The sequence below is a fragment of the Pygocentrus nattereri genome, chromosome 10, assembly GCF_015220715.1.
Source record: "Pygocentrus nattereri isolate fPygNat1 chromosome 10, fPygNat1.pri, whole genome shotgun sequence".
Classification (NCBI taxonomy): domain Eukaryota; kingdom Metazoa; phylum Chordata; class Actinopteri; order Characiformes; family Serrasalmidae; genus Pygocentrus; species Pygocentrus nattereri.
Window position 1 is genome coordinate 26,075,735 of NC_051220.1, and position 14,088 is coordinate 26,089,822.

Sequence of the window (14,088 nt, forward strand, 5' to 3'; positions counted from 1 at the left end):
TTCTCTATTTAGCTTGGATTTTACAGTCATATGCAAAAGTTTGAACATCTCTCACTCCAATGACATAATGGCATTAAACTGTGAAAGAAAGAAAGAAAGTGCTTGTTGATTTGACGTATATGGCTATAAAAGAAAGGAAAGATTGGCCTAGGTGTCTGTTATTCAGGAACAGAGTTTACCTGCTCAAAAGCACCATCTGCTGACTACCTGTCTAATTTTCCCCTGTATATGTTTATATGTAAGACAATAGACCTTTATTTATTGGTATTATTTAATGGCCTTTCCAACATGTTGTCCTAATATATTTTAGAAGAGTACTCTCAATTGTTATTTTAATGATTTTTTTTTGTGTTTAGATTTGGAACATACTTTTAGTGATTCATTTGTTTTGTAAAAATATTACACTGAGATTTTTGCTTATCAATCTGGGCAAATATATCCTGAATACTGTTACTGTGAACAAAACAATCTCTGTGTACGCAGAGGAATACATTGAGATTTCCTTTCTCCACTAATCAAATCTGATAACTGTCAGCTAGAAAGTGGTTTGTTTGGAAGCATTTGCTTTACACAAAGTATTAAAAGATACACAAATCAAGCAAATCCAGAATGACACTTCCAAGTTTCACACATTCCTCATCTAGCCAGCATCACTACAGTGTTCTCTCTGTCAGCTCAAATGTCAGCTGTTTTTGCTTCCACTGCTGTTCAAAATGTTAATTCGCCATCATGTTAATCATCTGCAAAATCAATTAAAATCATAGGGAAGCTGAACTTGTCTTAATGTAGCTAGCCCTCCAGTTCACTTACACGGCAGGAGGCCTGTCTGCCATCCAATTACATTTCTTTATTGGCCAGTAAATCTTCCAGTCACCAGCTCCAGTGAAAGGCAGGAGACCGTGTGTGCCAAGCAGAGAGAAAGCGCTAGCTTGACCTAATGCCCTTCAACTGTGCCCATCCACAGTCAACACAGAGGGGTGCAGACCCAAAGCCATAACCAAAATGTCTGCACATATGTCGAGGACAGATTTGACAAGAGAGAGAAAGAGAGAGAGAGAGAGAGAGAGAGAGAGATTAATTTGTTTTTAATATTTGTGCCAAATATTTTAGCCTAAAGAAATTATTTCTCTAATTGATATAAATGCATAAAATGGATGGAAGATTTCAGTCTCAGCTCAGTTTCATCTTCATGTGATGAAACTGCAGCAAATAAGAAAGATGCCAAATTCCATTTTGACGTCATTATAATTCTCGACACCAGATGGCACTCTGGAGTATTATGTTCATTTTCAGGCAGAAAAATAAAACTCAGCTTACACATAGTAGTTAAATTTAGATATATATATATGGGTTTTAATACAGTATTATTTCCACTCCTTCATAACATGTAGACTGGAAAACAGCTGTAATGGAGAACTAAAGCATCTGCCCTTTGGCCTGCAGTATGTGATTTCTCAATGCCAACCGATCATCTGAAAGGGGGATTCCACTGTTTTATTTCTCAATGTCTGCTCATTTAAATGATTATGATGTAAATAAAGCTTTTCAGATTTGACATGGAATACTCTGTTTCAGAGAAACTTACTGACTCAGAATTGTTAACAGTTGTGGAGGAATCAGACAACTGAAGCCACCAAATCAGAAAGTTATTAGAAGAAATATTTTTGAAACTGCCTGATATCTGAGACATTATTTTTACTGAGATAATATGTTATTTATAAAATTTTAAATGATTTTTGATAGTAAATAAAATGGCTATATTTGCACTGTAGACATTGTGACCTCTGGCTCCTATCACCTCCATTGTAAATATATTTGAGCTGGTAAGTTTCTCCACAATTTACTATTTCACATCACATCACTCTGAATGACTTTGTTGACATCTCAGTAACTGAACTATGCAGAAATCTAGAACATTCAGTGGAATTCACCTAAAATTCACCTGTAAATGGAGTTTAACACTCTATTTACATCAAGAAAGAAGTAGTTATCTGTTCTCACTGCAGCACTGTCAATTTAAAATCATGATAGAATCACCACAGAGCAAAATGTGATGTTTTCTTTCCAGGCATTACATTTAAGTTTACATTGCTTAAACCTTACGACACATCTAGGTTTTCATATAATAATAATAATAATAATCATTATCATCATCACCATTGTATATGCTTTAGTTAGAGACAGTATTATAATGACTTAATAATACCTAATTGTGTATGAATTTGTTCAGATTATAATCCTACACATTATAATCCTACAGATCCTACAGATCACCACGATAAGTTAAAACAGACAAAGAAATGGGTAGGGGAGAAAAAGTGGGGGTGGCAGATACACATCACAATTCTTCACCGAGTTAATGCAGGGACCTCAGTTTTATAAGTCTTATCACTTAAATGCAACATTCTTGATAACTGTACAAGTCGCTTCCACCATTCAGTAGTGGATATTCGGGCCTTGGTTAATCTGACAGTAGTTTATACAAGCAATACAAAGATGCAATGATGATTTAATATAAAAAAGGTTTAAATCGGTGTCCTATAAACAAACCTGAATGGCCTATAAACAAAACCTGAAAGAAACATGAGTGTCTTTCACAAAAGGTTTATTTTTCATTGGATAAGCTAATAACGCGCACCAAGAGTAGAACCAAACCTATATGTCAGCTGAATAAACCTTTTTAAAATATCAAGACACTAAACGCTGTTTTTTAAAAATATTAACATGACAGCAGTCGTTGCGATGTCTTTTCGTGAAGAAAGGGTTAAAAACACCCTGCTACGTGCTCGGGGGGCGTATGGAGGGGCGTATCTGGCCTGAACCAGAGCTGTGTGCTTCCGTGTTTACACACCCGCGAACAGGCGGCCGGTGGAACAGAAGTGAAGCGCACAGCAACCGGGAGAGAAGTGACACACAGGACTCCGACTGAATGGTAAAAAGGAGGGAAAGCGGGCTCCAGAATTGACTTTTACAGCGGAATGTTCACTCGAAGGGGTTATGGAGACGTCAAGAAATCTACACAGAAAGTTCTGGACCCAAAGAAGGATGTTATAACCCGCCTGAAGCATCTTCGTTCACTGTTAGGTGAGTGAGAAACATGCCAGCTTTGATGCTATGACACTGACAGCACCCTGACCAACCGCTAGCTAACCTAGCACGCTAGCGAGCTAGGTGTACGTATGCATGTATGTGGCCTCAGTAGACCAATTAGCCAGCTAGCTACATGCAGTGGAAGACGACGTGCCTTTGTTTCACTGAATGAACCTGGACGTCGTCCTGATAATGAGGATACAAGCCTCTTGGCTGGCTGTTTGATTAAGAAACCCGAATGGATAGAGCAAGCAGTGTGTTGTTTATCATGTGTCGTTAGTTGGTTGACTCGGGATGCTAGCTAGCTGGTGTCAGGTGTCATTCGGCTTTAATTGTTCAGCTGTATAATGTTCTGTCTTAGCTTGCTAGCCGGCTAGGTAGCTAGCATACTAGCTTTCCCTAGCAGAGACAAGGCAGCCTACTTTTTGGCAAAATAGTTCACAGTAAAATGGACAGACAAGTCACGATACCTATTGTGTCTAGTTCCTAAAATGTCCTTTCTTTGCCTGCTGCTTGAGCTGTAGGAACGAGAAAAGCCGAACTCTGCTTGGCGTGGAGAGTTGACAGCAGCTGCATCTTTGTGTAGCCATCTAGTTAGCTGATGAATATCCCATATCATCCTACGAAGATACAAATACAATTCTACTACTTGATCTGAGACATTCTTGACTTTGTTGTTGTTTCTGCAATAGTAGACAGCAATGCAGTTCGTCCGTGCACCTCCTACATTGATCGGCTCTGAAAACTACTGTAATTTCAGTAATATATCTTTAATATCAATGGTTGTTTGTATTTGTAAGCCTAATCCTAAGTAAAATGGCTTACTGTGAATGAAAAGACATTTGTGCATTATTTTGTCTTTGTCAAAAAGAAGCAATTAGAAAACAATTTTTCGAAATTGACTAAATTCTAAGAAAATGACAAAGCCAATGTCTGATTTTGTGTAGCGTTAATATGCTGATGGTCCATGTGCTGGGGTAGTCGAGAAAGTGCTCAGGTTACTAACATGCAGGAATACTTCCTGTTCCAGTATCCTGATGAGACATATGACCACCAGTAAGCCAATATAGCCTTACTGCTTGATGAGCAAAACAGAATTGTTTGTTGCCACTCTCTTGCACACTTTCCCTGCACAATATAGCCTGTCATGGAGTCAGTCTGTGCAGCCTTTTCAAGAAAGTTAGTCCACAATATTTTTTTTTCAATTATGTTAGCTTGTCTGAGTTAAGGTGATTTTTCATGTAAACGTACATGTGATCACATCTTAATTCTAGCCCTGCACCATTCTAAAACCCTTACGTTCATGCAGAGTGTCACAGTGCTCTGGTAAAAATAAATTGATCTGCTTTGCTGAATACCACACCAGTGTTTGGCCCATGCACTGTGGTTCTATTTAGAAAGCTTGCAAAGCTTGATGTCAGACTTTGGACAGTTTTGTGGAGTGGCAGTACTGGCATAACCTTAACCTTAACCTTAACCTTAAATGACGCATGTTTTCCAAGAGATGTTGAAAGTCTGCAAAGCTCAGCATGTTTATTTTAGCATCTTCTGCACTGCCATGCAAGCTTATCTGCTCATATATATATCTGTGTATTTAATCTGAAGTTATAATATTTAATAAACAAGTTTTGACACCATCAACACGGGACACGGAAAATGAGCCATCATGGGACACAGAAGGAAAGACTGCAATTGTATTTTTGCAGCTTTAACATTTTCTGGATTGCAGTGTGCTGATAATTATTGTATTGACTATGACTGAGGCACTTGATTGTTAAACTGCTGAATGTGGTGTAGCCTGTTCAGTGATTTTGGTGACATGTCAAGCTCTATGTCCAAGCTTGTGCTTTCTTGATTAATAGTTTTTATCTGATGTTTCTGTCATCAGTGATATATTTCAGCAAACATGTACCCAGGCCTGTCATAATCTAGAAATTTTAGCTGTTTATGCAGTTCATTATTATATAAATAATTTATATAAATAATACTTTGCAGCTAACAGGAGAGGATATATTGCACTGTATTGTGTCTACCAAGTATCTACAGTTGCACAGTCAACCAAAGCTTACATGTTTCTCTTGAGACTATGAAAATGTGAGTGAAAAAACTTGTTCTGCAAGCATACATGCTAAATTTAGCATTGCTATATTGGCTGTCAAGTTAACAAACAAAAATGACCTCTAAACATGTTGTAGCACACAGTTAAAATTTAAAACCTTAAGTTAGAGCAAGAAAAATGGGAAGAAAGTAATAATTTCTTTCCATTACATTAATTTTACATACATTAATTAATAATCTAATCCAGATGCATCCAGCTAACATTATGCTTTTTGTGCCACAATAAGATTATGAAACCTAATGTCTGTGAAAAATAACAAAAAATTCTGGTTATCTCAAAGAATTGCAATTAGACAATTGTGTAATAATTGTGACAGACCTACATGTTACGGTGGATAGGCTCTATTTTCAGTCTCTATTTAAAGACACAGTGATGTGGTGTTTGAACACATACCAAGTCAGTATTTTCATCCATACTAACCTCCTGAAATGCTTAATTTAGGATTATCCAAAGGGCCCTCAAGATAAACAGCTACAAACTAACGTCTGGCAGTGTGGCAATCTAATTGCACAACCAGCTCTATGAATATCCTTTCATAATGAAATACCAGAACTGTGATGTGCAACCGAATACGTACTACAAGACAGGAGAGATGATGTTTAAAATAGGTGGGATTCTTTGTGCATTCTGAAATGTTGGGCAGGAACCTCTCTTTGAGCAAACAAGCAGTAACTATTGTTGAAAATGATGAATATTCAGGTAGTTTGTACCACTTTGTACCACTTATTACATGTTTTAACCTCTCCAAGTCTGTGGAGTCAGTGTGTCAGTGCCTTTGTTGCTAAGTCCACTACTGGTTTCAATGTTAAGACCACTGAGCAAAGGTCACAGACCAGCTGTTGTACAAAACTTCCCTGCATGCACTTTTTATTCACATGGGTCTGTTTACTCTGTTAGGTTTTATATTTTACTCTTCCACCAGCTTTAGAAAAGTGCTGTGTTTTCATAAAAGGAAGGATTTCCTCCCAATGGCTGCTTCCTGTATGAATAGGAAGTAAGGATGAGTGATGAGGGTACTGGATGCTGGGGCCACCAAAACTCCTTTCTTTCTTTTTGCCTTTCATCTGTCATTTAGTGTCCTCACATCCCCTGTTCCTCTGCCTTTTTTGTGTAATTTCTAGTGTCATGACTATCCCTGCTTGCTTTGCTTACTGATGGTCAGTTGAGGCTTAACTGGTTAGCTTGATAAACGTGAGTTTGTCTATTGTACCCTATCTTGCTGAATGTTTCTTTGATTATTATTGCTGCAGCAATATCCACAGCACTGCAATGGTAGCACACAGACCACAGTGGTGTCACTAATAAACCTGGAATGTTTGCTAGAGATGGACCAATCAGAATTTTGTGGAGCCAATACTGGTTGACTGTTGTCCTTTAGCATCAACTAATCAACTGATGCTGATTTCAATTGGGGTGGGCGTGGGACTTAACTACCTATGAAGTAGGCACAGTCTTACAGCTTCATGGCCAAATGATATATGCCTTACAACATTTTTAGTTGTATTTACAGACAAACTTGCTGACAGTTGAAACTATAAAATGACTTTTGTAGTAAACTCACAGGTAGGCAGGCATAATGCAATTTCACAAATAAAATGGCTCAAGACTTACCATGGAGCATCAATGGTATATTTTTTCATTAAAAGTAACATTTTGGCTTGCTGGCACAGAAGTATGTTCCTCCTCTTGTTCAAGATATTTCAAGCAATGCAAAACAATCTTTCATTCATAATTGTACAAGGTGCTGAGAGGTAGGCTTGAGCTTCAGCAAGAAAAGAAAAGCCCTCAATGCTCTGCCAGTTCCTGTGCACTCCAGGGAATGACTGCCTCAGAGAATTCAAAACTTGTAGTGCCATCAGATTTGACCCCGTTATTGTATAACTCCTGAAATATGCAGTGAATAAATTGGTCATCAATAGTCATGATGGATGTTGTAGGGAAGTAAAGAGGCCAATTATACGCACATCATTTGTAAATGTAATGAACTGTACTCCTTTTGAAAATGAATATGGTGTGGTTCAAGACATTTCAGGTTATTCAGTTCCCAAATAATGGAAGTTTTTTTTTACCTTGGAGATAGTAATGATCGTGTTATGGATGGTGACAAATATTTTATATAGGCAGCAAAAAAGCAATAACACAAAATTGGTACAAAATTGAAATGCCCTCTATAGAACACTGGGTGGAAATTGTAAGACCGATTTATATAATAGAAATAACAAACCAACTATGAGCGAGAGAAAATGTTTTTGTTAACAGGTGGCGAAAATGGACAACTTATGACACTGTAGAAATACAAGTGATAAATGGGCATAAATGCAAGCATTAAATACACTCATTTGATAGGGATTTTGTAAGCACAGACCCTTTTTTCCCCTCTTTTTGGTGTTGTTCTGCTTGTGACGTTCCATTATTGTGTAGATCTATGTGTACTTGTAAAAAAAAAAACCTCACTAAATACTTAAGTGTGTAAAAAATAACTAAATAAAAAAGATACAATCGGATTGTGGCTTTCTTGTTACTCTGCATATCTCAGTATGCATATTAGAACAGGAATCAAGTTCTCATCTGCTCTGTTTGGTAGCTTATTGCTGGTGTTGTTATTCATCTTCACAATTTCTGTTAGCTTCTTGCAATTGGTTGGATGATTATAAAACTGCTGGCTGAATCGTTTTCTTTCGGTGCACATAGTGGAATTTCTGGCTGATGTAAATTAATTACATTTTAGATGAAAAGTTGCATTATGCAAAAGAACTGTAACTTCTGGCTGTGCATTAAGGATTAAATGTACATGCCCATGCTTGATTCTGATTCCAGGGTCAAAAGCAGTGAGTTTAAATTGGATAGCTGCTGTGTGTGCATATCATGCTTGGTTGGGCATCGCTAAGTTTGGTAATTACTAGAGCACCTGATCACACACGGCTTGTCTTTACCTCCCCCATCCTACTGCAGCAACAAGGACAACAGTCAACATGACCACAACAGTTACAGAGCATTTTGGTTCCAGTATACTGTTGAGTTGCATTACAGCCCCACATTGCTTTTATTGAGACACATGAGGGTATCGGACACCCTGCTCTCACTCCTGATTTATTTATTTATTTATTTATTTATTTATACTGCTCAGCATACTTTCCTATAGAAATTAGGATTTTGTTATTATTTTTTGTTAAAAAAATCATTATTTTATATCATGCAGATCTAATTAGAGTATTTAATGTGTGTGTCTGTGGTAAATTAATCTTGTAATTGCTTTTTCATGAGGAATTGTTTTAACTGAGAGAATAAATCAACTGCCACCCAGAATCTGGTCTTCCTCATCTTTACTGGACCTACTATTATAGTTTAGCTAAATGTTGCTAATGTTGTTAATTGAACAGTGACCACACTGCTAGGAGAAAAAGTGAATTCTTTAAAGTTTATCTTTTTCTATATAGGGAAAGTTGGTTGCCTGTTTCTTTTCCGGTTATCTATAAACTGATATGTGTATTTTCGTTATATTTGCATCCTTGTTTGAATGTCTGGCTTGTTGACGCAAATGATCAACTGGCCTGTTAGAAGAAGCAGGGGGTTCATGAACAAATGTTTGCAAATGGAGCTCTGCAAGAAATGCTAGACATTATTGTAGCTCAAAGTTTTCTGCCAAGCATGTTTTAGCTAGCTTCAAATCTAAAATGCCAATTTTACAATGAGTGTGGAATTCTATTTTGTCATTCACTATCATTTACACTGTTCTTAAGAAATAAGAAAAAATGACGTTTCTTGCTTTTGGTCATTGTTTTTTTTTTTTGTGTAGACAATAGACAAACTTCACACCAAGGGTCTTACAGCTAGAATGTCAGTGTCATGTTTGGAGTCTTGAGTTCTTTTCATTGTTGAGCTGTGTATGATATTGCACACTTGTTGGCAACTCAAGTCCTGTAAGAATATCTTTACCACTGATGTTGCTATACCCTTATTATGGTTAGCTGAGAGTTGGTGCATTACAAGTTGGGTGGCCTTCAAAAACTATTAGGAGTGGCATGTCTTATGCTGTCGTAATGACAACTTTTGTTGTAATTGCACCATGTTTGAAGCAGCCGCAGTAGGGATAGGAGTGGCATAGAGTGGTCAGACTTGTTCCCAGATAACTGTTTTGTGTGTAATGCCTACATTCAGCTTCCTTTACACTAGGGAACGGCAGTGTCTTGTGCCATTGAGATGGAGAATATATTGTTATCATGGAGACTCAAATCGGAATGGTACAATTTCTCCCACCTACTTAAACAAACGTTTTAGCCTTATCGTTAAGATCGATGTGCTGTGTTAAATTGAACAAAGTTAGGGTGGTTCACCTTCCATTTTTCAGACAACTGAAAAAATGTGGTGCACTGTGCTGCCTTTTTTCCTGGGGGGCTTGTGGGGGGGGCTGCTTCTGGCTGTGCTTCTCCTTGATGCAACGCAACAATAAAGCTCCTGGATGAGCTTATAGTTGTCAGGTTTAGTCAGTGTGTTTGAGCAGGGAAATCAGCAAACTTTGCTGGACAGCAGGGGCAGAACTGAAAGATGCTGGTCTAGGAAGCGAGTTGTCTTGCATAGCTAGCTAGCTAACTGGAGTGTGCCCTAGAAAGTGATGTACTTTTGTTTAGTGCATCAGTCTGCAAACACTGTAGGCAATATGACACCCCCTTTTCCATGTTACACCACTTAATAGTGAAAAGTAACTGTACTCTGACATTGAGCTTTGCCAGTCTTTCTCTGTCCCTTTTCTCTATTCACCTTGACAGCATGACTCATTCTAGCATAAGCGCCTGCCACAATGCAAGATGTTATAGCTGAGTGGTTAGAGGAACACTGATGACATGACCAGCTTTTGTGTATGAGAATACATAATTCCTTAAATTATGTAGGGGGAAAATCTTCAAAAAAGTATCACATTGCTGATAAGTGTGAGCCAGTCGTCAAAGCTGGAGCAGGACCTACAAAATGGTATTCTGAGAGCTTAGTTGTATCTGTTAGATTGCACAGTGACCTACTTCTGAGGAGTAGTGAAGAGCTGAATAGAGAGTGGGCATCCTGACTCTCCTCTTTTACCCAAAGCATGCTGATGAGGCAGCTCAAAGTCACTTTGTTGTCTGGGGCTTCAGTTCACTCCTTAGCCAAGGTATCATAGTGGTATAAATGTGTGTGACATAATCAGCCTGTGAGTCCAGGAGCAAGGCAGTGACTTGCTGCACTACCTCTTTTTTCACTTTGTGATGAGACCTTTTCGATATCAAGACTGTTACTAATGAGCTAATTCTCAGACTTCATTAGAAGAAAAACAAACAACAACCGCCTGGAAAAACAGACTTTGGCTGTAATAATTGCTGTAGGTTTATATAAAACATTCACAAATACAAGCAAATTCACAATTTACTGTATTCCTAAAGCCCCTGTCAGCACGGTTTCAAATGTTTAAAATTTAGTTTCAATGGTGAAGATATGGCACAAGGAAAAAGCATCTGTTTCTTTCAATAAATACATGTATATGAAATACGTTTTACTAGTATAAAAGCTCCAAAAAGTCAGAGCTACTGCCTGTTCAGAACCACGTGGGTGTGTCATATCACATAATGATTGACAGTGGCATATCACTTGCAACATAAACAACCCGATGCCCGGGGAAGTCGTGGGTGACACCGCTAACAATGCTACAGATGGCACATGCAGCAGGCATAATTGTAGTTCAGCCCTACACTTTTGATTTTAAAGAACAAGTGGAAAATAATGTCACATTAAGCAAATGTATCATTTTATTACTACAGTTAAAGTGGACCTCTAGCTTTTAAGCTTTCATTAATGAAGTTAATTGCTTGTAATAGCATCGTGCAGCAGTTGGCTAATGCCAGTAAAGGGAGTTCTAGCTAAACTACAAACAATGGTGTAATAAACATTCATAAAATGGACTGTTAACAGATTTAGAAAGGCTTAAATAACCTATTTCTCTGAGTTTTGGCTTGGATTTGGAGCAGCAGGATAGCAGTCACTGTATAGAAGGAGGTGCGTAACATGTCCTTGTGGTGATTTCTGCATTAAAATACTGGCACCTTAAGCAGTTAATGGAGTACTCGAGTACCTCTGCATCTTTAGTATAGGCAACAGTTTTTATTATGTCTATACAATATTTTGGCTTGTTAATCATGATTAAAATAATCTGCGGTAAATACTGTAAGGTGTATCTTGTTCACAATATGTGGGAATATGATCACATTGCTAGGAATAAGACCAAGATTAGATGTTGATTAAATGAACGGTAATAATGTTCCATAATGGAACTGCATGTTTCCAAGAAACAAAATTAATATCTATCTGCTGAGCTTAGCTTCAGTTCTAGTGGTCTTTGATTATTGGCAGTAGTGGTACAAGAAGGCTATTCATTGTGGAGAAAAGAGAAAACACAGGAGAGCATTGTGCTCTATACATCTCAGACCTCACTCTTAGAGGATGCACTACAGGGATTAAAAAAAAACAAAAAAAACAAAGCATGCAAAAATAAACATTTTGTAAATTAAAAAGCTAGTTGGTCCAATTTGCTGAAGAGGACATTTTCTCTTGCACACAGTGTCACAATGTCAACATGGTTTCAAATGTTTAAATTTGTTTTCAGTCATGTTTTCTAATGGTCATATTTTCACCTCTATTCGCCTAATAAATCTGACTGATTTACTGTCACTGCCTTTCTCACTACAGGTTTGTTCTGAGGAGTTTTGTTGGAGGAAATCGTGCTTTCTTAACCAGTGCAGTGACTGGTTACGAAACAAATGCAAATGGCCATTGATTGATTGATTAATGACTGCATCGAGGTCAAACATGTTTTTATGTTTATACCCAATGTTGTTGTGACTCAATAATTGAATCAATTCAGTATTTATTATGTTTCTATTCAGAGACCAGTATTTTGAAGTGGAATGTAGACAGAATTACTACACTCAGCATGATGCCACTGATTCATTAAGAGAGGTATTTGAGGGTGACTTGAGAAATCAGGGATGCTGCTTGCTGCTGAGCCATTAAATGCTGCTAAGCTACCAGGCTTATCTGCTCTGAGCACTGAGAGGGAAAACTTTAACTGTGTCACATTGCCACCTCCTTTCTGGTAAATATGAACAGCGACTGTGCTAAACCCCTCAAAGATAACACATGACCTCTTTGTCTTCATACTTTAATGTCTTTAGTTACTTTAATCATTACCTTAGAAGAAGAAAAAAAGCTCCTAGGTGCTCTCACAAGCAGTTTTTACTGCATCATCAGCAGCACCTAAGATCACATGTCATACTACCAAAAAAAGGTGTTTTAATACACAGGTGTTTAATACACAGACTTTTGACTACTTTTATTTTTTTCTCTAGGAATGTGCTCATTTTCCCTGTTGTATACCACTATGGATGTGTCACTACCAATAGTAGCATTAGATATCAGCCTGATACTGTACTCATTTTCTCGTATTCACAAAAATCCGATATCACCTGACACCATGTGACAAAAGCCTGGTGTACGCTGACGTGCTACTGAACAAGCGACTCAAGCTAGCAGTGAACAAGTGTCGGCTCACATGGCATAATGTTGTTGATATCATGGTAATTGGACACAAAGTTGCTGGTCACTTTAAACATTCTACCTTGGTGTGTTCCCACCAGAAATACACTGTGCAATTTAACGTGTTAAATTAAAGGCTTTCGAGAGACCACATCACCCTCCCAAGTACATCACCGCCTAGATTTAGTTTCAGTGCACAGTGTGGTACAAGCTCACAAAGCTGCTGTGGGACTCTCAGTGGTTTTGCTGCGTACTCGCACACATTGTATTGTTTTGAATTAAAAGACTTTATTGATAATTGTCTGTAGACATAGCTTTCTTTAGGGCAAACCGAAAACTCCAACAAGGCACAAACCTGGACATGTGAGCTCCTGATTAGCCCCAGATGTCATTCCTTTTGTCACTGTGCTAAAGAGACTGTTGCTGAATAAGACAGATGAGGAGCAAGGATCAAGACTATGAAACATTGTTTACATAACTGTTCAGAAGTGCTTTTCTGACATAGAACAAACCCCACTTTTCTCCACTGAAGAGCTACTCAACCCAAGGTAACTAATGTAACATAGCTAACTAATGCATTTAATTTAAAATATGCTATATTTTAAGGTTGTGGTACATTGCACTCATTTGCTCTAAAAACTACTTTATTCGAAGTAGGTTACTTAGTATGGTATCGGAATCGGTATCAGGAAGTACTAAAAGATGTACTTGTACTCGATCTGAAAACAAATAGTGTTGACTACATTATCAAGTAATTACTGCTTAGTTTTGTGAGTACTATTAACTATAACTGCTATTACTCTTCTAGGCCTTAATAGATAGCCTGTGGAAAAGGCCTTCAAGTACCTCAGTAATGTCTCCAAAACAATGACATTGGAGACACGCCTCCATTAAAGAACAAAACCTATGGCCATCATCATGACTGTGTCATTTCCTTAGAATCCTTCTAATTTGGTTTAAGAGCCATTTTCTTGGTAGCTGCTTGTTGGTAGATGTTTCAAGATCAGTGAATCCAGCCTTTAACCTGGATTTGTTTGCAAAACAGTCCTCCAAAAAGGGACTGAGCAAACTAGAATATTCTATCACAGATTTTTCCTTTTTTTTCTGTCTCATGATTGTCAGTAACTAACACTAGAAAAATGTAGCTAACTCTTAATAAAGTGTGTGATAATAAACAGGAAACAATGTTTTGTTGAAATAAAGATACTAGAACAGCTAGCTAATCATCAGTTAGCTAGCTTTTTTTTGCTCACTTAGAAAATTACTTCATATGGAAGTGATGCATCAGTGTTGAAGTAAAGTTGACTGCTGACACCAGTAGA

General features: G+C 37.7%; 1 protein-coding gene across 2 annotated transcripts in view; it reads left to right on the plus strand.

Moving 5' to 3' along the window:
• The first annotated feature begins 2,784 nt into the window (after positions 1-2,784).
• ralgapa2 (Ral GTPase activating protein catalytic subunit alpha 2) overlaps positions 2,785-14,088 on the plus strand; it is a 137,130-nt gene continuing 125,826 nt past the window's right edge. For both annotated transcript variants that reach the window (XM_037542061.1, XM_037542060.1), the window contains exon 1: positions 2,785-3,084. In XM_037542061.1, the coding sequence (XP_037397958.1) occupies positions 2,979-3,084 (106 nt within the window). In that variant the 5' untranslated portion in view covers positions 2,785-2,978. The remainder of the gene's footprint in view (positions 3,085-14,088) is intronic.